Below are 27687 nucleotides of genomic sequence, written 5' to 3'. Positions count from 1 at the left end.
TTTCTTAGGAGAAAAGTTCCCAGCTGTCAAAGAGGTCTCCAACCCACGGAAGGGTAAGATGCTCTGGGTCTAAAGAGGTCTGCTGTATGACTTTAGTAAAGCCAGTTGGGAGCCCTTACAGTAGGTCCCATCAGCACAGAAAGTTAAAAATGGGGGTGTATCTCACCACTTTGTAATCATGCTTCTGCGCAGTCAGGCAGTGATCATCCCTTCCCCTCAGCTCATCCTAATCAATAAGTTTTTGCATCTGAACCTTTTTTTCTTCGTCTCTTCATTTGTCCTTTAAATCCAATTTATACTATAGCAAATTCTGGAAGTTCTGAATGCTTGGGAACCAAAACAGTTTTAAGAAATATTTTATCTTTCTGCACCCATCAGGTGTGGCTGAACGAAAGCACTGCCCCAGGAAGCTGAGCCCCGAGGTAAGCAGACACCCAGCTACTTCAGACACCCAGCTCCATGTGAGGTGGGACAGGCAGGCAAGCATGGAGGAAAGCCTGAAGCCCCAAGGATGCTGAGTTTAAAGCCCACTTAGTTAAACCGCACAGGCCCAATTCAGGAAACAACGCTGGCCTGTGTGAACCTTAAGGGTTTACTTTAGGCAGGCAGTAAGATAAGAAAGGAATTACAGAGACAAGCAGCTAACGAACTAGTGAACTCATTAGTATTTATGTTGTTTTCCATAGACCTGCTCTCTACCAGTATCAGTGGTTTTCAAAGTGTGGTCCCCAGACCAGCAGCCTCATCATCACCTGCAACTTCCTAGAAATACAAATATGTGGGCCCCTCTCCACTCTTCTAAATCAGAAACTCTAGGGTGGGGGCCAGCCTGGGGTGTAACAAGTCCTTCGGGTGATTCAGAAGCACAATAAAGTCTGAGAACCACCTGTCGTAACCAAAACCTGACTTCTCCTTGATCATTTGGAGTCAGGTCCCTGGATTATCCTTACCACCTCTGCATTTTACTGTAAGATCAGCCTCAGTTAATGTTCTTTAGATTTGCTGACTCACATGCCTGGCTTGTGGCTTCTCTAGTTTAGGGGATACAGTCACCTCCAGGCTAACCACCGTTCGGATTCCCATTGCTGGCTCTACCTCAGAAGCCCTAGAGGTGCATACCTGTTAAAGAGCTTCCTTCCAGGGGTCTGTGGTCACCGTTGAGTGTGGCAGTGGAATCTGTTCTGGAATCCTCCCTCACGTTCATGTCTGGGCTACAGCTGGCCGTAGCTGGGCAACTTACCTGGTTGCTCTTTATGTGCGAAGCAGTGCTGAGCTCATGGGAAACACTCAATACACATGTGTAAACTATATAGCCTGAAACTGGGCCATGAGTAGTTACTGCCATCACAATCACCAGGCTGAATTCTGAGCCCAAACGACACACTTAGACTATCCCAGGATAATCTTCACTGAATAAAAGTACACATTGGACTTTTAATTTGCAAGTGTTCTGCACTTTTCAATCAGTGGTCTTAGAGATTCATGTGAAGAGAGATGGGAGTACATAAATAGGGTGTTAAATATATCAAGTGTAACCAAAAAAATTAACCAGAAAAATAAGTTTAAAAGCAATCAAAAAAAAAAACCTTCAATAATATATAAATAACTTAATCTGAGGTAAGAGAAAAACAAAATCCTGCAGATACTTTTAGAAAAATAAACCTCTTCTGTACTATACAGAAATTTACCTTTTACCACATCTTCTCAATCCCCATATGGTCGCCCTCTTCCACCAAAGACTCTGGGCACCAGAACTGAAGCTGAGAATCTCTCCGACCCCTACACTTCAGGTAACCATACAGAATATTCAAAGCTCGAGTTCAGCCAGGCTAAGTTACAAGAAAACTGAACCCATTCTCCATCCCATCCTAGAATAGAAGGGGCTACAGCAGTGCGTGGAGTGCTCAAGGCTAGGACCAAATCTCTGAGTGAGGTAAGGAATGGAATTGTGCTTCCTCCTAACAAATCACTTACCTCCTTCCAGGAGGTCCGTTATCTTCCCTCTTGTCTTCAAAAGACAGTTTTTCATCTCTGAAATGAGAGATGCCCACGCACCACCCCAAGCCCTCCTCAAAGAGCTAGGCCCCCACCCTAACCCCAAATCTATCCAGCCAGTTTCTACAGTGGTCTTCCCATTCTTCTGAGCTCTGGAGTGGTGGCTCCATGACAGAGCATTACTCTATACTCCTTACTGGGGCCAAGACCCAAACAATTGTCTTCTCCTGTGAGGGAAAGGAAGAGGGGCGGCAAAGCAAAAATTAATAATAAAGCATTTTGTAAAAATTCAGGGAGGAGAAACAATTCTAAATCAGTGTTCTGGTTTGTGCAGCTGTTTTTTTAAACCGTTTTCTGTTTCCTAACACCCCATCCCACAGTGGAGCTGACTGCTGGAGCACATTCTGAGCAGAGTCTTGGCCAATGGCTCCTGCTTCCCTACCAGCCCCAGGGCTGCGCCGAACTAAGTAAGCACCATGTCAGAGCACTGCAGGCTCCCAGCTCTGCTGGCTGTGTCCAGTCCTGATCCTTGAGTGGCCTGTATGCCATAGGGTCCCAGAGACGGGCAAAAAAGGTGAGAAATCCAAAAAGGTGAGTTGAGCTTCATTCACTCTGGACAGCTGGGAGCTCAGGCCCCCTCGCTCTGCAGAGGTGCCAGCTGTGACCAAGTACTGACTAGGTTTCGCTGGCAACTCACGGATGAGTGCTGTCTGCCCAGTTGGCCACAGCAGGTAGCCTCGGCTCTTCTTAACATCAGGATACAGAGAGTAACAAGAGCTGCCCCAGCATCTCTGGGGTGTCCTGGAGCACCATCTTGACCGTGAGAGGCTAACTACCAAGGAAGGAAGCCAGTCTGGCTATAACCAGGGGCTGCTGTTTGATGAAGGAGCTTAGGAGCTGAGGGGGGAATCCTGGAGCACCAAGTTCTACCTGAAATAAACCAGAAAGGGAAGAGTTAAAGGTGCAGACAGACCCAGGAGAGTGCACCGGGGCACACTTCAGCCATAAGCAGCCACCCCAGGCTGCTGTGATTGGAGAGGCTCTGAACTGAACTGTCTACAGCCCTGTGCTCTGCTGTTCAGATCTAGGCAAAAGCTTCACTTCCCAATGACAAAAGGTCACGTCAGGGAACTGAGGGTGCTGCTCTGCCTCACAATGACTCATCTATCTCCTGAGGACCCTGGGAACAGCCAGAGGATGTAGGCCGCCAGGCTCTGGTAAGAGCAGCTTCAGAAGAAGGTTGATCAACTCTGCCTCATTCCTTCCTGATTCCCACTGATTCGTGACCCAAGAAACCCTTGAGTCTCCAGCTCTCAGGCCACAGATCCTGGGTACTGAAGGATGTTGAACAGCTATACAGAAAGCTCCCATGGGGCTGGGGTCAAATCAAGGCATGCTGTGAGGCCAGCTGCACAAGGTGGATCACCTGGGCCAAGTAGATGACTCTGGTGATCTCCTTCCCTTCCACAGTGAGGGGCTGCAGGATCCAGGCACTGGGCAGGATCTCCCCTCGGACCATCTCCCTGCTGGGTCTCGGCATGGACGCATCATACACAGACTGAGCTGCCATAATAGACAGTTGCCCCTGGAAACAGAGCAATGTGAGTTCAGCCTACGTGATATGGGAGGGACAGGGACAAACAGGGACAGGCTCCAGTGCAGTCAGTACCGTGGAAGGCAACACTGGGCCAGCCTTCACCCCCACCCTGGCCCAACTTGCCCTCCTTCCCCCAGAGGACCTGATGCCCACAAAGATTGCTTCTCACAACACGCCAGTCCAAGTTCCTCCCACATCTTTACCACCAGCAAGGCAGGCACCTCTTTGGCTTCCACGCAGACACAACAGAAATCCCGTGGTTGTTTCAGTGCACACAGGGTGGTATTGCACACCAAATACACTGGAGGGGCAGGGATGCAGGAAGTCAGAAGGTACATGGACAGACTGGGTTCTACCCTGTGACACCCCATCATTCCACAGCCTGACACCCCACTGGACCTAGCTGAGTACCCAGCCTCCTGAGAGCACTGCCTCTGACCCTGCTGCCTCTGTCCCCTGGGCTCACCCAGGCTGATGCTGTTGGTCACCCGCTGATGCAGCCTCGCTGTCTGGATGGGCTTGTGGTACAGTGGCCACAAGGTGGGGTCACTCACAGCTGCCCACACGTGAGACAGTGGCTGGGACACCACGCCAGCCCCCAGGAAGCCATGCCGAGTAGAAGAAAACACCTTGTAGTACAGATGCACGTCCTGCTCCTCGCCCTGATGGCTGGGGTAGACACCAAGGGTGGGGAAGAGGAGGGGATGAAAGCTGGGTTCTAGAGTCACCGGAAGAGCTCACAGTGAAGGACTCAAGGAAGCCAGGGTGGAGAAGGGAAAGGAGAGAAGGCGAGCAGGGCCACAGGGAGAAGACACTGTGCAAGGGAACTTACTTCCAGCCAGCTGCTGCCTGGCAGCTGAAGAGGTGGTTCAGATTATCTGAGCAAGCAGCCATTACCTGGGGACACAGTGACCACACCCAGATTAGTGGGCACAGTTCATACAAAGCAGACTCTTGGATTAGTCCCTCAGGCCAGCATTTACTGAATTCCCCACTTTTGTAAAGATAGAGAGCTGCTGAAGAAGCCTTCATCTGCCCTGTTCCTTCCCTCCTCTTTCTTCCTCCCCACCCAGCAGAGTCGGCTACAGGAAACCTCACATCAGCCATAGAGATGTCCACGATGTGCTTGGCCAAATCCTTGGAGGAGGAGGAGAAGGAGGTCCCCAGGCTGGACAGACTGTACGGAGAACAGCAGCAACTGCCCAAGGAGGCTCTGCGGCCTACAATGAACAGGTGGAGACTCTTGAGACGGCATGAGCATCAGGGCCTCAGGGCAGCAACGGCCTCCTTCAATAATAATGTCCCTCCTCCTGAGGGACAGTGGCTCCCTAGGATCTAGCAGACCTCAGCCCCAAAGTCCCCACACCAGGTAGGTAGCTCTGCCCCACCACTCACTGCAGGCTGAGGTTTTCCAGGCAGAGCCGGCCAGGTTCAGCTGACTGTTTCTCACTGCAGAGCGGCCCCACACCTCCCCTATCCAGGAGTCTCTGGAATCAGGCAAGTTTGTGTCCCCCTGCAGAAGAGAAGATGCTTAGGACCAGAGCAGAGGCAGGGAGAGAGCAGAGCACCAGAAAGCCAGTGCAGAATTATCTCCTCTGCCTCTGAACAGCACCAAACAGCTTTCAACATAAAGGCTCAAGTGAAAAGGTGTTCCCTGCTGGATGCCCTTGAGAAGTCAACCGCAATAGAAACCAGTCCCCTGGAGAGTTTCCTTGCCCTTCAAGCCACACGCTCAAGGTTGCTTGTAGGAGAGTTCCAACAGGAATCAGAATGAACTGGGACCTGAGACGATGGGGTACCAGGGGTCAGTGAGTGGGGGGGCCCTCTGCGCCACTGCAGCAACAGGAATGAGGCCATGGCTGGAGCTCTGTTTAATGTGGGCAGCAAACAAAGCCCAACTGGGAGGTGGGAGGTGGGATGGGGAAGAAAAGTGACGGGCTGTGAGAAAAGCTTGACCCTGGGTCCCAGCCCCAGGTACAGCAGCTGAGCCAAAGGTCCTAATTTGGAACCAAATGGGGATGATCCTCTCGATTTGCAATACAGCCACCACACCTTTACTACAAGCAGCTTCTCAATGACATGACCCTTGGCCTCTGCTGGATCTAACAGGCATCCACTATCCTACCTCTATCATCGGTTCCTAACCTAGTGTTACTTTTAAAAAAAAGTGAACAAAGATATTCTGTCTCCATCCCTACGTCCTTTCTTCCTGCTGCAGCATCCAAGTGGTCTCTCCTACTTCAGGCAGATTTTTGTGCCACCTTCTCAAGAACCTTTCACTACTGATCTCTTTCTTCACTTATTGCCTCCACCTCTCCTTCTTCACTAGATTCTTCATATCAGCATTTAAGCATGCAAAAATTTCTCCCACCTTTAAAAACTTTCCTCTACAGGCATCTTTGCTCTTTTGTCCTTTACAGATAAACTTGAAATGACTGTCACCGTTTGCCATCTCCCACCTCTTATACCCTTCTGAATGCACTCAAATCTAGCCTTTGCTAGATCCATGTGCCTGGATGTGGTGAACAGGTCCCAGTCCTCATCTTAACTGAGCATCTCCCTTTCACTTGCTTCCTGAATCCCTGGGATCTTGGCTTTCTGTCTCTCTGGGTGTTCCTTCCCAGTTTCTTTTGTTGGCTCATCTTCCCCAAACATAAGTTGATTTATTGGGATTCTTTCAAGACTCGGGCCTAGGCCCTCTTCTCGCTCTATAATATACTCCTGTGTGATCCCATCTGTTCCCAGTGCTATACTGATGACTTCCAAAAGTAAATATGTGTGGATTAATCAATAAATATTGCGAGACGACAGGGTCACCGTCTGAAGAAAAGGTTACATCAGACCCATTTCACACATCTTGCCAAAACAAATTACTTATGCTTTGTGGCTCAAAAATATACAGGGTGGGGGAGAATTTAATAATACTATGAGAAAATTTTTTTAAAAATTTAATGATCTCATAGTGCAGAAATGCCTTCCTAAACAGGGCACAAACTCCAGAGGCCATGAAAGAAAAGACTGATAAAAACTAGATTAACATATCATAAAAACAACTGGGAAAAAAACCCACTGGCCTCTCAAATGGCAAAAGGATAACTGTCTTAATATAAGGAAAGGCCACCAAAAACAAAAGAACCTAACAGAAATGGACCCAGTACACTGGCAGGCAGAGCAAAAAGCCAAAGGGCTCTTAAATATCTGAAAAGGCACTCCATCTCAGACACAAGAGAATTGCAAATTAAAACTAAAATGAAATACTATTTTATGCCTATAAGATTCACAAAGATTGAAGGAAAAAACCCTTAATAAACACTGTTAAGCAGAAATGTGGGTAAGTAGGCACTTATATATTGTTATTTGAGAGTGTAAATAGGTATATTTTGAAAATATTCATCACATATTTTAAATTAAAAATACATATATCCTTTGACACCTAGCAATCCTGCTTCTAGGTATTTAATTACAGATATTCTTTCATTTAAGTGGCAATAAACATTTTCAAATATGAACTCAGAGAACCTAGAGAATATAGTGCCCTTGAGTCTTTCTTGAAGAAATTACAAGAAGAATTACTAGGGTAGAAAAAAGAATGTACACCAAAGAACTGCAAATGAGCAGAGTCCATTTGATCTAGCACGAGAACTAGAACTCTGAATACAAACACTGTAAATAGTATAGAAATACTGTAACAAAAGGTAATGAGAAAAAATGAGAGAAGGTGGAAATACACTGATTTCCTCATGTTTTACAGCCAGGGTGAAAAGAAAACTGCTAAATCAAGAAATAAAGACTATTTAAATATACAAAAGTAATGATGAAAAGAAAAGAAAGGAAAAAAAAAAGGCTTCCAAATTACCAGAAAGAAGACACATATATACCCCCAAAGCAAGGAAAACACAGACCACAAAGAAGATAAACAAGATTTTTAGAAGCCAATGGAATATTCATGACCAAAACCCTCAAATATAAAAAAAAGAAATTTTACTTTCTCTGAAATCATACATTCTCTCAACACATGGCAAACTTAAAAATTAGTAACAGGGCTTCCCTGGTGGCACAGTGGTTAAGAATGCACCTGCCAAAAAAAAAAAAAAGAAGAATGCACCTGCCAATGCAGGGGACACGGGTCTGAGCCCTGGTCTGGGAAGATCCCACATGCCGCGGAACAGCTAAGCCTGTGCACCACAACTACTGAGCCTGTGCTCTAGAGCCTGCGAGCCACAACTACTGTGCCCTTGTGCCATAGCTAGTGAAGCCTGTGTGCCTAGAGCCCATGCTCCGCAACAAGAGAAGCCACCATAATGAGAAGCCTACACACCGTAATGAAGACACACCCCCACTCGCTGCAAATAAAAAAAGGGGGGTGAAGACACACCCCCACTCGCTGCAACTCAAGAAAGCCCACACAGCAACGAAGACCCAATGCAGCCAAAAATGAATAAATAAAAATAAAGTTCCCTTAAAAAAAATAACAAAATCAGAAAACACGGCCTTTCTACCAAAAAGTTTTGAAAAACTCTTAACAACTGGGTAAAGAAGAAATACAAACTGAAATTTCAAAATTACTATAAAGCAAATATTATATACAGATATATATCTATATCTATGTCTATATCTATATATATCTCACAACTTGTGGGATACAACTAAAGCAGTGCTCAGAGGGAAAGTTTTAACTTCAGATATTTACATCTATGAAAAAGAAAAAAAATAAATGAATATTATGAACTACATGCCAACAATTAGGTAACTCAGATGAAATGGACAAGTTCCTAAAAAGATACAAACTACTGAAACTGACTCAAGAAGAAATGGAAAATCTGAATAGACATTTAATTAAAGTAAATTTAGTAATCAAAAAATTTTTTAAATTCCCACAAAGAAAATTTCAAGATGGGATAGCTTCATTAGTGAAATCTACCAAGCATTTAGAGGAGAATTAACACCAGTTCTTCACAGTTCTTCCGAAAATAGAGGAGGGAACACTTCTCAACTCATTCTATGAGGCCAAGATTACCCTGATAAAACCAAAGACATCAAGTAAACTATAGACCAATATCCCTGTGCATTTAAACAAATAAATCCTCAGCAAAATAACTAGTAAACTGAGTCTAGCAACATATAAAGAGGATATATACCATGACCAAGTGGGATTTATCCCAGGAACACAAAGTTAGTTCAACATAGAAAAATCAATGTAATATATTAATAGAACAAAGGAAAACACCCACATGATCATCTCAATAGATACAGGAAAAAGTATTTAAATCCAACACCTTTTCATGATAAAAGCAATAAGCTAGGACTAGAAGGAAATCTCCTCAACTTGATAAAGATTATGTACGAAAACCCCACAGCTAACATACTTAATAGTAAAAACTGGATGGTTTTCTCCTAAAATCAGTAACAAGACAAGAACGTCTGCTCTCACCACTTCTATTTAACATGGTACTCAAGATTCTAGCCAGGGCAGTTAGGCAAGAAAACAACAACAAAAGATCGGATATTCTATATACAAGGTCATATCACCTAAGGAGTCTAATAAAATAAAGTATTAGAACTAATAAATGAGTACAGGAGACAACATCAATATACAAAAATCAACTGTATTTCTGTATAGTAGCACTGAGCAAACCAAAAAGGAAATTAAGGAAACAAGCCCATTTATAATAGCATCAAAAAGAATAAAATAGTTAGGAATAAATTTAACAACAACAAAAAAAAAACACGAAAAATTTATACTCTGAAAACTATAAAACATTGTTGAAAATAAAGAAGACCCGAATAAATGAAAAGATATCCCATGTTCATGAATTGAAAGACTTAATATTGTTCAGATAGCAACCCTCCCCAAATTGATCTATAGGTTCAGTGCAATCCCAATCAAAATCCCAGCTGACTTCTTTTCAGAAATTGAAAAGATTATCCCTAAAATTCATATGTACAGTCAAGGGACACAGAATAGCCAAAACAATCTTGAAAAAGAACAAAGTTGGAAGATATATACTTCCTGATTTCAAAATCTACCACAAACCCAAGGGCTTCCCTGGTGGCACAGTGGTTGAGAGTCCACCTGCCAATGCAGGGGACACGGGTTCATGCCCCGGTCCGGGAGGATCCCACATGCTGTGGAGCGGCTAGGCCCGTGAGCCATGGCCACTGGGCCTGCGTGGCCGGAGCCTGTGCTCTGCAACGGGAGAGGCCACAACAGTGAGAGGCCCGCGTACTGCAAAAAAGAAAAAAAAAAATCTACCACAAACCTAAACAGTTATCAAGACAGTGTGGTATTGGCCTAAGGATAGATATATAATTCAATGGAATGGAATTAAGAGTCCAGAAATAAATCCACACATCTGTGGTCAGTTAATCTTTGACTAGGGTGCTGAGACAATTCAGTGGGAGAAAAGATTATCTGTCTGAACAAATGGTGCTGGGACAACTGGATATCCACGTGCAAAAGAAAGAAATGTGATCCCTAATTCTCACTATATACAAAAATTGATTCAAAACAGATCAAAGACCCAAATGTAGGAACTAAAACTATACAACTACTAAAAGAAAATATAGGCATAATCTTTGTGACCTTGGATTGAGCAAGAGTATCTTAGATATGAAACCAAAAGCACAAGCAACAAAAGAAAATATTAAAGTAGACATGATCAAAATTTATAACTTTGTGCTTCAAATGACACCATCAAGAAAGTGAAAAGACAACACACAGAATAAAGAAACTTTTTATAAATCATATAACTGACAAGGGACTTATACTAGAATATATAAAGAACTCTTTGCCTTAATAAAAAGACAACCCAATTAGAAAATGGACAAAAGATGGGAAAAGACATTGCTCTAAAAAAAATTTATAAATTTATAATAAGCACATGAAAAGTTCAACACCATTAACCATCAGGATGATGCAAACGATGAGGTACCACCTGAGATCCCACTGGGATGAATATAATTTAAAAGATGAATAATAACAAGTGTTGGCTAGGATGTGGAGAAATACATTGCTTATACACTGTTGATGGGACTGCAGAATAGTGCAGCCACTTTGAAAAACAGGCTGGCAGTTCTTCAAGTGGTGAAACAGAGTTACCCTATGATCTCAGTCCAACTCCTAGGTAAAACCCAAGAGAAGTGAAAACATGTCCACACAACAACTTGTTCATTAATGTTCACAGCAGCATTGTTCATAATAGGCAAAAAGTGGAAACAACCTAAATGTCCATCAACTGATGAACAAACAAATAAATGTGATAGTCACACAATGTGATATTATTAGCCATAAAAAGGAATGAAATTCTGATACATGCTACAAGTGGATGAGCCCTTGTTGTGGGGTGAATTATTGTCCTCCAAAAATGATATGTTGAAGTCCTAACTCCTGCTGTCTGTAAATGTAACTTTATTTGGAAATAGGGTCTTTGCAGATGCAATCAAGTTATGATGAGGTCCCACTGGATTAGAGTGGGCCATACATCCAATGACTGCTGTCCTTATAAGAAGGCCACACGAAGACACAGGTACACAGAGACAAACAGGGAGAAGCCACGTGATGCCAAAGGCAAAGGCTGGAGTGATACAGTTACAAGCCAAGGAATGCCAAGGAAGTTATAGCCATACAATGTAACCTCAGGAAACAAGAAAAATAAACAACCTAAACTTACACCTAAAGCAACAAGAGAAAGAAGAACAAACAAAACCCAAAGTTAGTAGAAGGAAAGAAATCATAAAGATGAGAGCAGGAATAAATGAAACAGAGACAAAGAAAACAATAGAAAAGATCAATGGGGCTTCCCTGCTGGCGCAGTGGTTGAGAGTCTGCCTGCTGATGCAGGGGACACGGGTTTGTGCCCTGGTCCAGGAAGATCCCACATGCCGCAGAGCGGCTAGGCCCGTGAGCCATGGCTGCTGAGCCTGCGCGTCCGGAGCCTGTGCTCCGCAACGGGAGAGGCCACAGCAGTGAGAGGCCCGCGTACCGCGAAAAAAAAAAAGATCAATGAAACTAAAAGCTGGTTCTTTGAAAAGATAAACAAAAATGATAAACGTTTAGCCGGACTCATCAAGAAAAAAAGGGAAAAGGCTCAAATCAATAAAATTAGAAATAAAAAAGAAGTTACAGGGACTTCCCTGGTGGTGCAGTGGTTAAGAATCCACCTGCCAATGCAGGGGACACGGGTTCGAGCCCTGGTCTGGGAAGATCCCACATGCCACGGAGCAACTAAGCCTGTGTACCACGACTACTGAGCCTGCACTCTAGAGCCTGAGCCACAACTACTGAGCCCACGCACCTAGAGCCTGTGCTCCGCAACAAGAGTAGCCTCCGCAATGAGAAGCCCGCACACCGCAACGAAAAGTAGCTCCCACTTCCCGCGACTAGAGAAAGCCCACGTGCAGCACAGCAACGAAGACCCAATGCAGCCAAAAATAAATTAATTGATTAAAAAAAGAGAAGTTACAACTAACTCCAGAGAAATACAAAGGATCATAAGAGACTACTACAAGGAACTATATGCCAGTAAAAGGGACAACCTAGAAGAAACAGACAAATTCTTAGAAAGGTACAATCTTCCAAGACTGAACCAGGAAGAAACAGCAAGTATGAGCAGACCAATCACAATTACTGAAATTGAAACTGGGATTAAAAAACTCCCAACAAACAGAAGTCCATGACCAGATGGCTTCACAGACGAATTCTATCCAACATGTAGAGAAGAATTAACACCTATCCTTCTGAAACTATTCTAAACAATTGCAGAGGAAGGAACATTCCCAAACTCATTCTATGAGGCCACCATCACCCTGATACCGAAACCAAAGACAACACAAAAAAAGAAAATTACAGGCCAATATCACTGATGAACATAGATGCAAAAATCCTAAACAAATACTAGCAAACTGAATCCAACAATAGAATTGTGAAAGGATCACGCACCATGATCAAGTGGGATTTATCCCAGGGATGCAGGATTTTTCAATATCTACAAATCAATCAGTGTGATATACCATATTAACAAATTAAAGAATAAGAACCATATTATCATCTCAATAGATGCAGAGAAAGCGTTTGACAAAATTCAACCCCATTTATGATAAAAACTCTCCAGAAAGTGGGCATAGAGGGAACCTACCTCAACATAATAAAGGCCATATATGACAAACCCACAGCTAACATCATAATCAATGGTGAAAAGCTGAGAGCACTTCCTCTAAGATCAGGAACAAGACAAGGTTGTCCACTCTCACCACTCTTACTCAACATAGTTTTGGAAGTCCTAGCCATGGCAATCAGAGAAGAAAAAGAAATAAAAGGAATACAAATTGGAAAAGAAGTAAAACTGTCACTGTTTGCAGATGACATGATACTATACATAGAAAATCCTAAAGATGCTACCAAAAAACTACTAGAGCTCATCAATGAATTTGGTAACACTGCAGGATACAAAATTAATACATGGAAATCTGCTGCATTTCTATACACTAACAATGAAAGATCAGAAAGAGAAATTAAGGAAACACTCCCATTTACCACTGCAACAAAAAGAATAAAATACCTAGGAATATACCTACCTAAGAAGCCAAAAGACCTGTACTCCGAAAACTATAAGATGCTGATGAAAGAAATCGAAGATGACACAAACAGATGGAAAGATATACCATGTTCTTGGAAGAATCAATACTGTCAAAATGACTATACTACCCAAGGCAATCTACAGATTCAATGCAATCCCTATCAAATTACCAATGGCATTTTTCACAGAACTAGAACAAGAAATTTTAAAATTTGTATGGAAACACAAAAGACCCCAAATAGCCAAAGCAATCCTGAGAAAGAAAAACTGAATTGGAGGAATCGGGCTCCCTGACTTCAAACTATACTACAAAGCTACAGTAATCAAAACAGTAAGGTACTGGCACAAAAACAGAAATATAGATCAATGGAACAGGAGAGAAAGCCCAGAAATAAACCCATGCACCTATGGTCAATTAATCTATAACAAAGGAGGCAAGAATATACAGTGGAGAAAAGACAGTCTCTTCAATAAGTGGTGCTGGGAAAACTGGAGAGCTACAGGTAAAATAATGAAATTAGAACATTCTCTAACACCATACACAAAAATAAATCAAAGCAGATTAAGACCTAAATTTAAGACTGGATACTATAAAACTCTTAGAGGAAAACATAGGCAGAACACTCTTTGACATAAATTGCAGCAATATCTTTTTGGACCCACCTCCCAGAGTAATGAAAATAAAAACAAAAATAAACAAATGGTAGCTAATTAAACTTAAAAGCTTTTACACAGCAAAGGAAACCATAAGAAACAAAAAGACAACCCACAGAATGGGAGAAAATATTTGCAAGCAAAGAGACTGAGAAGGGATTAATGTTCAAAATATACAAACAGCTCATACAGCTCAATATCAAAAAACCAAACAACCCAATCAAAAAATGGGCAGAAGATCTAAATAGCAATTTCTCCAAAGAAGACATACAGATGGCCATAAAGCACATGAAAAGATGCTCAATATAGATATTAGAGAAATGCAAATCAAAACTACAAGGAGATATCACCTCCCACCAGTCAGAATGGCCATTATCCAAAAGTCTACAAATAACAAATGCTGGAGAAGGTGTGGAGAAAAAGGAACACTCCTACATTGTTGGTGGGAATGTAAATTGGCACAACCACTATAGAGAACAGTATGGAGGTTCCTTAAAAAACTAAAAATAAAACTACCATATGATCCAGCAATCCCACTCCTGGGCATATATCTGGAGAAAACCATAATTTGAAAATATACACATACCCCAATGTTCATTGCAGCACTATTTACAATAGCCAAGACATGGAAGCAACCTAAATGTCCATCGACAGATGAATCAAGAAGATGTGGTACATATACACAATGGAATGTTACTCAGCCATAAAAAAGAATGAAATAATGCCATTTTCAGCAATACGGATGGACCTAAAGATTATCATACTAAGTGAAGTAAGTCAGAGAAAGACAAATATCATATGATATCACTTATATGTGCAATCCAAAAAGATGATACAAATGAACTTTTTTTTTTTTTTTTTTTTTGCGGTACACGGGCCTCTCACTGCTGTGGCCTCTCCTGTTGCGGAGCACAGGCTCCGGACGCGCAGGCTCAGCGGCCATTGCTCACGGGTCCAGCCGCTCTGCGGCATGTGTGATCTTCCTGGACCAGGGCACGAACCTGTGTCCCCTGCATCAGCAGGCGGACTCTCAACCACTGCGCCACCAGGGAAGCCCCATAAATGAACTTATTTACAAAAACAGAGACTCCCGGACTTTGAAAACAAACTTATGTTTACCAACAGGGAAAGGTGGGGCGGGGGGAAGGATAAAGTAGGAGGTTGGGATTAACATACACACACTACTATATATAAAATAGATAATCAACAAGGACCTGTTGTATAGCACAGGGAACTCTATCAATATTCTGTAATAACCTATATGGGAAAAGAATCTGAAAAAGAATGATATGTATAACTGAACCACTTTGCTATACACCTGAAACTAACACAACATTGTAAATCAACTATACCCCAATATAAAATAAAAATTAAATTAAAAAAAGAATACACTACAGGGTCAGAAAAAGAAGAATAATGGGAACAACAAGGTCCTACTGTATAGCACAGGGAACTGTATGCAATATTCTATAATAAACCATAATGAAAAAGCATATAAAAAAAGAATGTACGTATATGTATAACTGAATCACTTTGCTATACAGCAGAAATTAACGCACTATTGTAAAAAAGATATACACGTTCTCAAAAGATACACATTTCCTTATAGATGCGCAGACTATCTCTGGAAATATACACCAAACTGGTTCTGGGGAGGCAAAAAGACTGAAAAATGCACTTGACATTCTATGTCTTTTGCTACTGTTTGAATACGATTTTTTTTTTTTTTTTTTTTTTTACTGTGTGAAGTTTTGCTTATAAAAGGAATTTCAGATTTTATATCCCCAGCCAGATCTTACCTCTGAGCTCCAGATCTGGATCCCAACTGCCTGATTTCCAGCTGCTCCCCTGCATTTCTCACAAGCACTTTCAACCTAGTAAATACCAAACTAGACTCATGATCTTCCTCTCAAAACCTGCCCCATTCAGGGCTCTTCGTCACATGGACATCACCAGCCCTTCAAGCCCAAAGTGCATGTGGTTCTGACTCCTCCTGCTTCCAGCCTCCAACTTCCAATCTGCCCCTGCGTCCTGTGGACGCTCTAGCCAGCGCATCCACATCTGCTCCTCCACGCGGGCGGTGCCCTGAACCAAGCAACTGTCGTCTCTCACTCGGCTTTGCCAAGGTCGTGAGCGGGTCTACCCAGGGCTGCTCTTGCCACTTCTCTGGCAAGCTCGTCATTCTCCTCCCCACTAAAAAGCTTGTCAGCAGCTTTGAGAAGTAACATGATCAGATAGGTTAGAAAGCAACCAGAATTTCCAATAGTGTCTACACAACCTTGCCTTTTCTAGTCCCTTCTCCTGTGATTCTTCCATCTCACTCTTTACATTCTAGCCACACTAACCTTCTTTTAGTTCCCCCAACTCCTCCTCCCTCACTTGCTGGGCCCTCTGCCTGGAAGGCTATTCTCCTGCCCCCCACATATCTCCAGACACCAACTTTTACTGAGTTAACTACCTCTCAGCCTTCCAGTCTCAGTTTAAACACATTCTCTTCAGAGCATCTTTGCTGATCCTCCAGACTAGGTCAGGTCCCTGTTTCATCCGGCTTAGCACCCCTTCTTCACAGAAACTACTGCAACAATAATTAAATAATAAAATAAGCTGTTTAATATTTATCCCTCTAATAATCTGTTTAAGGACAAGAACAATTTTGCTCAGTGCCTAAAATAGTGCCTACAAAATAAACACTTGTTGAATGAATGAATGAGTAAACAGGGAGGGGAGACAAAAACCACAGGGAAGACAAAGGCCATCGTACAGGAGAAGGGCTCACGTCAGCAGTGGCCTCCAGGAGGCAGAACTTCCTCCCAAACTCTTGCCAGGGTGCTCCCGGCCCGATTCGTGCACTGGGGGACTGGAGCTGGCCTGGCAAGGCCGGGCTGCTATTGTAGCCGGAGGTGACACCCGAGGAGAGACTTCCGTTGGAGCTGGTGCACCAAGAGCTTGAGGCGGCCAGGGTGTGTAGCTTTTCTTCTTCCTGGGAAGGACAGATTACTGTCAACCAGCTCCAGGTGCACCCTCACTTCCCACCCTCACTTTCACCCCTTCTCACCTCCCCAGTTCCCGTCACCTCCCAGTGCCTCCTGCCTCAGCCTCATACCCCCATGCCTCCCCCATCCCCACCCCAACTATATACCCAAGCCGCCTCCTCCCAAACTCTGGCCTGGGGACAGGAGCTGGTCTGATGAGGATGGCATGAAAATAGAGAGTGAAGCAGCTTTGAGCTGGCACCAGGGGCCCGACACCCTCCTCCAAATTCTAAGTCCCAAGACTCAGAGGCAGCCCTGGTCCGCCCCGGGCTCCGAGCCTACCCTGAAATCAGAGGCTTGCCCCACTCCCCACCCGCAGCAGCTGGCAGACGATCTGCTGGCGGATTCTCAGCTTTTCCTGTTCAGTCTGCTCCCGCAGTCGGGCCCGGGCCCAGGCAATCTCCACCTTGGCCTCCTCACGGGCCCGCTGGTATTCTCGTAGCATCAGCTCTATGTCAGAGGGTGGGTGAGGAGACCTTGACACTGACCGTGGGCTCCTGGGGAAGACCAGAGGGTTGGAGAGATGCCTTCTAACATGGTGAGTGGGCGATGGCCCAGGCCCGCTCAACACCACCTTCCTGAAGGGCCCATCCTCTCTTTGCCCACAGGGCCTTCGGGTGTGGTCTTACAAACACCCTGAGGCTCAGGCCTGCAGTCTTACACAGCATGGCACGGCTCCTCTATCCACCCCCACCCACCCCGTCCGCTGCTCCCTCCCAAACCCTCCTCTTTCCCTTTGCCTCAGTCTCCACAGTTGCCTCCGACCGTCCACAGTCACGTAGGACCCACTCCTGGAATCGCTCCTAGCAAAGGAAGCTGCAGCCTCCGGTGTCCAGGATGCTCAAGTCCAGGCCCTGCTCCCCACACTCGCCCCACCCAGAGCCTGTTCCCCACAGGGTTCTGGGTCCACCATACCTGGTGGTCTCCACAACATCCTTCCTCAGCTGCTGCAGGTATTCTCGGCGCCTGCTGGGCAAGTCAAAGGCCCAGGTGGGGAGATCCCGGTTGAATGGGAAGCTCAGTTGTTTCTGGGGGCTGAGGCTTTGTGTCCGGCGGAAGTTCTGAAGTCGCTCAGCCCGCTCCCTCCGGAGGTTCTCTGCGGTGCGTTCTGGCCTGAGACAGAACGTGAGTGAGGCACTGAAGCTGACCCTGACTGCCCTTCTCCATCTCCAGACCTCTCTCTGACCCCCGGAAGGTCCCAGAGCTGAGCCGGGAGGAGGGAACGGCCGGCTGTCAGCCGGCTCGGCTCTCTCTCCTCTCCGCCCAGCCCTCGTCGCCCCACTCCGAGCTGGGTCCTTACCGGGCGTACGGCTCCTCCTCTTGGGCAGCAAGTGCCTCCCCCGTCCCGCTCTGCAGCACCTGCAGCAGGGCGTCTGCCTCCCCAAAGCCGTGGTGCAGTTTTGCTTCTGTGAGTTCCACGCTGAGGGAGAGGGTCTGGGCCCCGACTCGCAGGGGGATCTGCTCCCTCTGGGACCACTCGGGCGCCTGGCTCTGGTCCTCATGAGGTTGTGGGAGCCTCTGTCCCTGCTGTCCTGAGCTGCAATCACATCTGGTCCCCAGCAAATCCATCACACCCAGCGCCCCAGGGGAGCCGTCCTTACCCCCACACCAATCGCTGGATTTGTTATACACCGGGAGGTCCCTCAGACCGTGGTGCTGGGGCTCAGGGGCCATGCATGTCTGGGAACTGGGGCGCAGCGGCCCTTCAGGCTGGCAGGCCTCGGTTGGGCCCAAGATGCAACCCCGGAGCCCTGGGGTGTCAGCCAACTCAAAGGAAGGGCAGCTGCGGCGGTGCCAGAGGCCTCCCCACGAAGAGGAAATGTTCAGAGCGGGCCGTGGCTCCTCTGGAGACACTGAGCTCTCACCCCCATTCTCTGTCCTGCACTGCCATCGACTCAGCCCCCTGCTGCTCAGTGGGCCACACTCTAGGGAGGCCACGTCCTCAGGCACAAAGCCATCAGTCAGCCTCCGGCTCCTGCTTCCCGGTGGTGGAGGCGACAGTCTGCTCTGGACCCCAGTGGTGGTCCTGGGCTGACGCCCCTGCGGGGCCTGCTCCACGCAACGGACTTGGGGCTTTGCGCTCTGCTCTGGGTGGCCTCGGGAGCTCAGCCCAAGGGAGCACCTGTGGTCACCCCCTTCTAAGGGACTGCCACCTTCTCCACACGGAGCCTCCACGCTCTGAGAGCTACCTGACTCATCAGTGGTTTGAGAATAGTTACCCACTGCAGCCCTCGGGGCGCCCAGGGGAAGGCTTGGGCGGGAGACAAACTTCTGGCAGCCTTCAAGGGAATGAGCTGAGGGGGCCGAGAGAGACCAAGCGCCTGGGGGGTGCCCTGACCCTTGGGTGCTGGCGCTAAGCGTGAGGATCGGGGAGGAGGCCCTGTCCACCAGCAAGGCGCTCGTGGGGCCCTGCTCCTTCCACACCCCGGGCTCCTCCACAGGCTCCACAGTGTGGGGACAGGGCCCTGGGGAGGGAGGTGCACCGAGGCTGCAGCCGGGGCTGCCACCAGCCAGGCTGGGAGGCAGGGGGGCATCCAGAGAAGCCTGGGGGCTCAGAGGATGCAGGTTCTGCCCAGGGGGCACTTTCTGAAAACTCAAGTGGGATGAGGGTACGGGGGCACTCCGGGGCCTGCAGAGTGTGCTTTCTTCCTGAAGATCTCGGGGCCCTGCTATTTTCCGTGCGGTCCCCTCTGCCCCTCTCTTCTTAAGCGTCGCGGGGACATGTCCCTTTTCCTGAGACGTGATGGAAAGATCTGAGCCCAGCCTTTCAAGGACCGCATTGACTTTCTGAGGGTTGGCCTCTGGGGCCTGGAGGTGCAGAGATGGTGAGGCCGGGTCAGTCTGGATGCCCTCATCCATGGTGGTCTGAGTACAGCCGTCCATCTTCAGTGCCTGGGGCACCTCACCCGGGGTCTCCCTCTTGGCATTCCACTCCTTTTTGGCCACCCTTGGCTGGGAGAGACTCCCCAACAGCTCCGAGGTGCTGTGCAGGAGCTGCGAGAGGCGGAGAGACAGGTTGTGCATGCTGGTCCAAGAGGCCAGATCCGACTGAGCAGAGAGGTCCGCATGGCTCCAGCGGGACCTGCAGCCCAGAGTCTGGGTGCCCTGCTCCACGGTGTTCATCCTGGACACACCCACAGGGCCGCCCTCCTCTGATGGGTACAGCAGCATAATCTCATCCACCGGGCCCGCAGCACTTCCTCCAGCCAAGGGAGGCTCCCTCCTCAGGCAGCCTGCCTCTTCAGGGGTGCCCGGGAACCCGCCTCTCTCGTCAGGACCCTTAGGGGGGGCTGCCCCTTCAGAGCTGATCAGGACGTGGGGGCTCCCCAGGGCAAATGAGGAACCCCAGACTCCCCAGGCCTCACGGGAACGGCGGGCGCTTTCGACGAGGCTGCGTGTACTTGACAGGCCTCGGGCACTGGCCAAGGTGCTGCGGTGGGAGTAGACCGGGGAGCCCCGGTCGTCTAGGCCGTCGTCCTCACGGGAGCACCGGTCCACATCTGACGGTGTCAGGCCCTGGGGTGTCGGGCCACGGGAGACATCAGCTGCGCCGCCAAACACATATTGCTTCCAGCCAACACACGCAGGCCCCTCGGGACGCCAGGGCAGGGCGCAGGGATCGATGGCGCTGGAGCCAAAAAGCAGGGCTCCTCCGCCCGCCTCAGAGCACCACGCCTCTGGCCGAGCCTGGCCACCCAGTCTCTCTGGCTTTCCCGGCTGGGCCTGTTCCGGAGTACCAAATAGCCGAGCAGCCATGAGATCGGGGGTCGGCATGCACGAGACAGCTGAAGTCACCGGGGAAGGAGGGGGTGTGGACGGCAGGGGCCTGGGATCAGCAGCGATGCCGTCCAGGTCAGAGGCGGCTTCCTGATTGCAGCCCTCAGCTTTCAGAGACGTTCTTGCCGCAGACTTTCCTGAGAAACAGCCTCTGGGATGTGGGGTCCACAATCTGCTAAGCTCCTGTATATCCTCATCTGTCGGGGAAGGAGGCTCCACGCTCAAGCTTAGCTCCTGAAGAGACCGGTGAGAGCTGACCACAGAGAACTGCGGTCTAGAGTGTTTGGGGCCAGAGACGACGGCGATCACAGGAAGTGAGCACCGGTGGCAGGGTGCCGGCTGCTCCCCGCCAGAAGAGGGCTGCCCAGGGCCCTGGGCCACAGGCCAACATGCTCCACGTTGCCCCAAGGGGACAGTGGCTGAGTCTCTGAAGGCTGCAGGGAGCCTGGCCACAGCCTCGTCCTCTCTGCCTGCACCTCTAATCTGACAGCTGCCTGAGCCACCTTCATCAGCACATGGGGGGCTCCTGCCCCGGGCAGCATCTTCTCGGCCACCTGAAGCCTGGTCTCTCTGCTGCTCTTCCTCCTCCCGGGGGCTGTCAACCTGGGGACCGGAGACGCACTGTAACTCTGCTACCAATTTGGCTTGGGGATCCAAGCCACTAGGATCCTTGGACTCCGCGGGAAGTTGTGGCTTTTCTGGAAGGCATCTGATGGCATTTCCCAAACATCCATGTTGTGGTCCCACCGGCGGCTCACTCGCAACACACCCTTCACTTAAATTCAGGCTGTGTGGTCCCCCAGCTGTTGCAGGTGGTTCTGGCTTGGTTTGAGAGCCCTGTGCACTCCAGCCACCAGCGGAGCTGTCCTGAAACCTCCCGGGTGGCTCAGAGCACCTGCCTGCATGGAAAGGGGGAGCCTCAAGCTCGGCGCTGACTTTCTTCTTGCCAGCCTTTTTCTCAGGATCCCCTACTGACCTGCAGCTTCCATCAGCAACCCAGGGGCTGAGGGGACTTGTCCTCACATCAGGGGCGGAAGAGAAGCTGCAGCCCTGAGCCAGAGGCAGGAGAGCAGCAGCAGAGGTCTCCGGGGTGCTGCCATCTACCGGCCCCAACTCCACATTAATGCTTTTGGGCTCAAGGCCATGTGCCCAGAGTACATCAGGTTCCCTGCAATGGCCCTCTCCTCTCTCCACCCCACAGGCCCTGGGGGGGACCATGCAGGGTGGGTGGCGAGTATGTGGGGTGGCCTCGGAAGCCCCCTTGCCCAGGTCACCGTCTCTGTAACACAGTGAAGTGAAGGAAGGGGAGGCACGGGCCCCGGAAGCAACGGGTTGAGGGTTGCACGGCTGCCGGCAAGGATGAGATCTGCTGTCTGCTTGGCCTCCGGGTGGGCTGAGGGTCCTGCTGCCTTCAGTGCTCCCCGAAAAGACACCACAGTCTGAAGTTTCCTGCGGGCACCCACGCAGGGCCTCCTCCCTAACTCCTCCGGGTCTCTGATGTGGCAACGGAGTTGGCCTGGGACCTCTGACGCTGGCGCTGCAGGCTTCTGCTAGCCTAGAGCCAACACGCCCCTCCCGCTTCACAGGCTGCTGAGAGGGAGCTTCCAGTCCAATCCCTCCCAGGGCTCTGGGAAGGACGGCACCCCATTTGGGACTCGCCTTCCCTTCTTCTAAGCTGGTGGAAGCCTCAAGGCATTGGCCCTGGTCTTGGTTAGGCCCTGAGAGACGGGCAGAATTCTGAACATCACAGATCACAAGGTGACTTTCAAAACAGGTTGGTTTTTCTCCTTGTGCAGCCACTAGGAAGTTACCAGGACCTCCTCCCCATGTGTTGTCCAGAGTCCCAGGTTCTTGGTGGGCTAGGCTGCTCTCCTGCCAGCCAGGGAGAATGCCTTGGGCAGCTTCCCAGGCAGCAAACGGGCCTCGCCTACATGGAATCCCTCCAGCATCATCAAAAGGGGCCTGAGAAGGTAAGGCAGCCACTATTTCCTCCACCATTACCCTCCTGTCCTCCTCCACAGCTGCTGAAAAAGGAAGACTGTCTGAGCCCAAAGCATCAGCAGAGGAAGGTGTTCTGGTTGCTTCTCCCTCTTTCTCTATGATTTCAGAAGAGCTAGTGTGATGCACAAACTGTTCACCGGCTCCCAGGCAATGTCTCCGTTTTCCGCTACAGTGACTTGTACCTGGAGCAGGGTCAACGTGGGAGGAAGTCCGTGAGGAGTGCCGTGGCCCCGTGTTGGTGTCAGTGCTGGGCAGAGGGTGACAGCTGTCTGCAGAGGGGGGTGTGGCCTGAAGGACAGATGTCCTCTCATCACTTGACAGGTGTCCTGGTTTAGCAGAGAGAGACGCCACATGAAATCCCCGTGCTTCACCCTCATTTCTGGTCCTGGCTGACACTGACTGGCCCATTTGTGGACACTGAGGCCTGCCAGGGGCCCCTGAAGAACATTCAGGTCCTAATAGCGTCTCATCGTGAGGAAGGACTGTGCCCCCAGCCACCACGTTGTGAAGCTGCTTCCCCTGGGCCTTCGCCTGTCCCATCTCCTCCAACTCAGCCAGGCACGTGGCTGGATGGGCAGAGGGCTCCGGCTGAGGCAGCCTTGGCAAGGACACAGGTGCTGAGAAAGCACCACTGGCAGGACTGAGGTCCTCGGCCTCCTTCTCTGCCTTTTGCCTCTCCCCCCTGCCTCGCTTGTCCCCCTCTTCTAAGGGGCAGCTGGCCCTCCTTTCAAGCGGGCTAGAGGCCCTGTTCAGGGAACTGGCTCTGTCTGGTCCTCTTGGTACAGCTGCCTCGGCTTCGGAAGGAGAACCCACCCTGCTACCCAAGCCCAGCAAGGTGCTTCTGAGGTCCCCTCCGTGGCCTTGCAGACTGGTGCTTGTTGACCTCCTGCCCTCTGCCCCCAGGGGAATGCTCGCTGGTGCACTGGATTGACTGCGAGATCCCACAGCCATGGATATCACAGACCCGCACCAAGCAGGGTGTGCTGCAGAGAAGCCCTGTCTATCGTCTCCGTGCTGTGGGCTGTGGCGTCCGGGCTCTCCACTCTGGTCCTGACGCCCCGCTCCAGTTACCAGGGGACTGGTGGGCATTTTCAATAGGGTGGGATCCAGCACACAGTCAACAGAAGAGATGCCTAGAGTACCAGGTACATAAAGACAGGTTCTTGGCGGCCTTGCTGAATTCAAGGGCAAGGCGTTGCTCAGGTCCCGGTGAGGAGCCATACAGGCCCCTGGCTGGCTTGGCAATGGGTCAGTCTCTTGGCTGAAAAATGTGCACACACAACGCTGGCACAGGCCAGGGAGCTTCTGAGTCAATGAAACCACTTTGTTTTTCTCCTGTAGGCTCCCTCTTTGCATAGCCGTTTCTTCAACTCTGCCTTGAACTTCCAGCTCCTCTTGCTTAGAACTACGTATGCGTTTGGCAAAATGGCTTTCCTGAACACCCTTCACGGTCTCCAGCTCCTCGAGACTTCCCAAGCCACGGGGCGGCCGTCTGGGGTACACTGCATTCGCCAGCTCGCCCTCCTCAGAAGTCCTCTCAGGCATGGGCTGCAATGGCAGAGCTCCAGCCGAAGCTTTCGTTTTCCTTGGATGAGCAGAAGAGTTGGTGCATTCTCTGCAAACTGTAAATGTCCCTAAATAACCACCAGTTTCCCTGGCGGGTCTGTCTAATACAGCTGGGTGGGTGTGCCCCTTCACAAATCTGATGTCGTGTACCTGGGGATCAATGCTACTGTTAACCTCCATTTGTCCAGCTTCACCATCCCTAAAGATAACATCATCTTTCCACTTTGGAGAAGATGGCTGATCCTTGAAGGACAGGTGGTTTCTAAAGCTGCCTGGCCTCAGCACATGGTCAGCCATCTCCTGGTCCTTCTGGTCCTGGAACATAAACTCCTTACTGACTCCCAGTGTGTGGGAAGCATTTAGCTGCTTACTCTGTTTGGATTCAATTTCCAAGATGCCATTTTCCAGCTGCATTACACTCCTAATTAGCCTAGCCATCTCATCAGCATTATTATCTCCTTTACTCCCTTTCTTTCCAGGAGGTTCTTCTTTGGGGCTTAACGCTTCTTGCACCTTTCCAGGGACCTTGCATTCACCGAGGTTTCTTTCCTGAAAGCACGTAACTGACTGGAATCTTTCATACATGGACTCTGCCTGTGGAAGCCTAAACTCTTCTGAGCCATCTTTGGGATGGAGCGCTTTTCCAGGAAGCCCAATTTCATTCCTCCTTTCCCCCTTGTGGGTTGGACTCTCATCCTGGGCTGCTGTCTCTGGGCTGCTTACTCTATGATGCACTGATCTGGACTTCAAAGAGCAAGCGGCTTCCTCTATCTTGTCCTTGTCAAGGCCTAAATTGATGGTTTTATAGATGAAATCAGACCTGACCCCGGAAGGAAACCGTCTCTTCATGTCACAGGCCGGGGTGTCTCTGAGGACTGCATCCTGCCCCTGCTCTTCTTCCCCACTCGTCTCAGATTCACACACCAGGGGAGGCTTCCTTGACCCAGAACTGTCTGAGGAGACACTGCAGTAGGACTGTACAGTAGCCTTTTCTCCCTGCTTGAGCACTGGAAGACTGTGTTTATTTAAAATTCCAACTTGATTTTCAAATTCACATACTTTTATGCTGGTAGATGGAAGAAAATGTCTGTTCTGAGTGACAAAAAAATAAACTGAGTTATGGCTTTCTTTAATGTTTCCAAGGCATTTCCCTTTTTCCCTGCAAGCTTCCTTGGTGTTCGGGTCAGCTGGCCTTTCTGCCATGACCTGCTGAGACGATGCTATCTTGGAATTCTGGTTTTGTAACAGCGCTGGCAACTTATTCTTCACATACACATTTTGGAGGACTTGGTGCTCATGTCCAAAGCCCCATGCTTCCCTGGGAGGCGGGGAGGGCGCCCCTGCTTCTCTGCAAGCTGGGATTTCCAAGGCGGTTTCTCTTAGGGCATCTCGGCTTTTGGTCACATAGAATGTTTCCAAGGGAGGTGGCTGCAGGGAAGATGGGAGTGGATTCCAGGGAGCAGAGTGGAGGCACAGCTCTGGACCTGAAGGAAAGGCAAAGGAAAACCTGCTGTGTCTTCTACCCGCTTCCTTGGAGCTCTCCTGGGAGTCTGTCTTCTCTTCCTGCGGGAGGTGGTGGCTGTTCTGACCTAATTGCCCCCCTGGGTCTGCACTATTCTTCCTCAAAGGAGCCCAGCCTCGGGGCCAATGGGGTTCTTTGGTGTCTATGGTGACAATATGGTGACAAGCGTTCGTCAAGATGAAACATTCATCAGAGGACGTCATGAGACCAGGATTCTCGCTACTCTGAGAGGCTTCTTCCAAGCTGCTCTCTTTGACTCCCCATGCTTCCATCACGGGATGTGCTGTCTTGTTCGCTGCTGTAGAGACGTGCACATTTGTAGTTCCAGAAGTCGATGATTCTACGTCCGCTGAATAAGTTCCACTATGACTCACCTCTTTCTCATTAGCTGTAAAGAATTCTGAAGTACCTTTTACCTCGACACGCAGACTGTCCTGTTCTTTCTCAGCTCTCAGACGCCTAATTCTGGACAGATGGATAGGAAAGTTGTTGAAATCCGGGCTGCTAGATACCCTAGGACCAACTGGCAATAGAGCATCTCCTCCTCTGCCAGAATCTTGGGTCAGGGAACCAGAGTCTTCCTCGAGGGAGGGCTTTCCCTTCCCTCGAGGAGGGAGACTGGGTGCTCCTGTGGCCTCCAAAACAGGATGAGACAGTTCAAGGAGGTACTTTTGCTGAAGGGCAGCCCAGTCTCTCTCACAGGCACTGCCAACGTAAGTGAATGAGGTGGCAGAGGCAGCCAACAAGCTTGACACACTAGAGTCAGATGCTTCAGAGACGCCCTTCTGGGCCATGTCAGGGACCCCTCTGGCCTGAAAGGTGCCATCGGCTCCTGGCTGAAGAAGCCTATAAGAGCCCCAGAGGGACACCCTGGTCGTATCAGAAACAGGGACTGTGTATGCACTTCTGACACTGCAGGGCAGCTCAGCACCGCCCAGGGGCCGTTTGGAGCTGCAGGACAGGACTGTTTCTGTATCTGATGACTTTAGTTCTTCCATATTGGGCCAGTATCCAGGCCTCTCCCAACCGCAGGGCTGAACATCCTGGACGTCAGGACTTGGACATAAAGAACCTGGGGGGCTACTGGGACTGTTCTTGGAGTCACAGGAGAACCAGGAATCCATGGACGCCAGAGGGCTCCCTCTGGAAAGCTGCACGTCTTGGAGAGTGTTGGTTTGTTCTGTGGGGCTTGCCTCCACCGCCAACTCGGGCTGCTCACAGCGGGGCTGGAGCTCCAGGTAAAACGAACTGCTCACTGGCAGGGCGGCATCCAGCCTGGCTCCTGTTCTGTGGCTGATGGGGCCAGGCCTGCACACTGCCTCCTCGTCCCCTGCGGGCAGACTGGAGCTCTGCAGGCGCCAGAAAGTCTCCGTGGGCATCTCGTCAGCTGAACGGAAGAAAGGCTCTCCTTGCCGATCGTCCCCCAGTTCTTCCTCAGCGTCAACCAGGCTGTCGAGGGAAAAGCTCCTGTGCGTCTGGGTGAACAGTCGACTGTCTGAGGATGTGGTGAAGCCCCTCACAGAGGCTTGAGCTCTGGCCCTGGAGTGGCCATGGCCACGGGTGAGAAAACTGAGCGCTGGGCTGTCCTGTGGGCTTTGGTACCCCTTCTCGGTCAGCGAGTCCTCAGATATTTGGCTGTCTTCGCTGTCGGAGTCATCTGGCCCTGGGAGATCCCGCTCCTTCCCCTGGGGCTCCTCCAGCTTCCGTGGCTCCAGCAGGGCTTTGGCACAGACATAGGACAGAGAATCGACTGAGTAACTGCTATCTGCATCAGATAAATCACCACCTTTTTCTCTCGCAAGATCCTCTACAGGGCTGGAACCTGTGAGTGAGACCGTGGTGTCTGGGTCCCCCACACTGTGTTGCCTCTTCAAAGGGCTGCTGTGAGGCAGGCGAGAGGACTTTTCAACCCTAGCTGCCAGGACCCTCTGCTGCCTCTTTGATGCCCCGCTTGGAGAAGGGGGGGGG

At 49.3% G+C, this 27687-nt stretch overlaps 1 protein-coding gene across 1 annotated transcript in view; it reads right to left on the bottom strand.

Moving 5' to 3' along the window:
• Positions 1–1480: 1480 nt before the first annotated feature.
• STARD9 (StAR related lipid transfer domain containing 9) overlaps positions 1481–27687 on the bottom strand; it is a gene marked incomplete at its 5' end in the record, with an annotated part of 130965 nt that continues 104758 nt past the window's right edge. The window contains 11 exon segments of the mRNA XM_082648352.1: positions 1481–2925; positions 3422–3580; positions 3814–3893; positions 4059–4261; positions 4425–4489; positions 4691–4812; positions 4988–5122; positions 16672–16801; positions 17167–17350; positions 17769–17966; positions 18154–27686. Of these exon segments, the coding sequence (XP_082504478.1) occupies positions 2824–2925; positions 3422–3580; positions 3814–3893; positions 4059–4261; positions 4425–4489; positions 4691–4812; positions 4988–5122; positions 16672–16801; positions 17167–17350; positions 17769–17966; positions 18154–27686 (10911 nt within the window). The 3' untranslated portion in view covers positions 1481–2823.

Source organism: Grampus griseus (genome assembly GCF_964374135.1).
Source record: "Grampus griseus genome assembly, chromosome: 2".
Lineage (NCBI taxonomy): Eukaryota > Metazoa > Chordata > Mammalia > Artiodactyla > Delphinidae > Grampus > Grampus griseus.
Note: the sequence above shows the minus strand (reverse complement) of the source record. Positions and strands in the feature narration are given on the sequence as shown.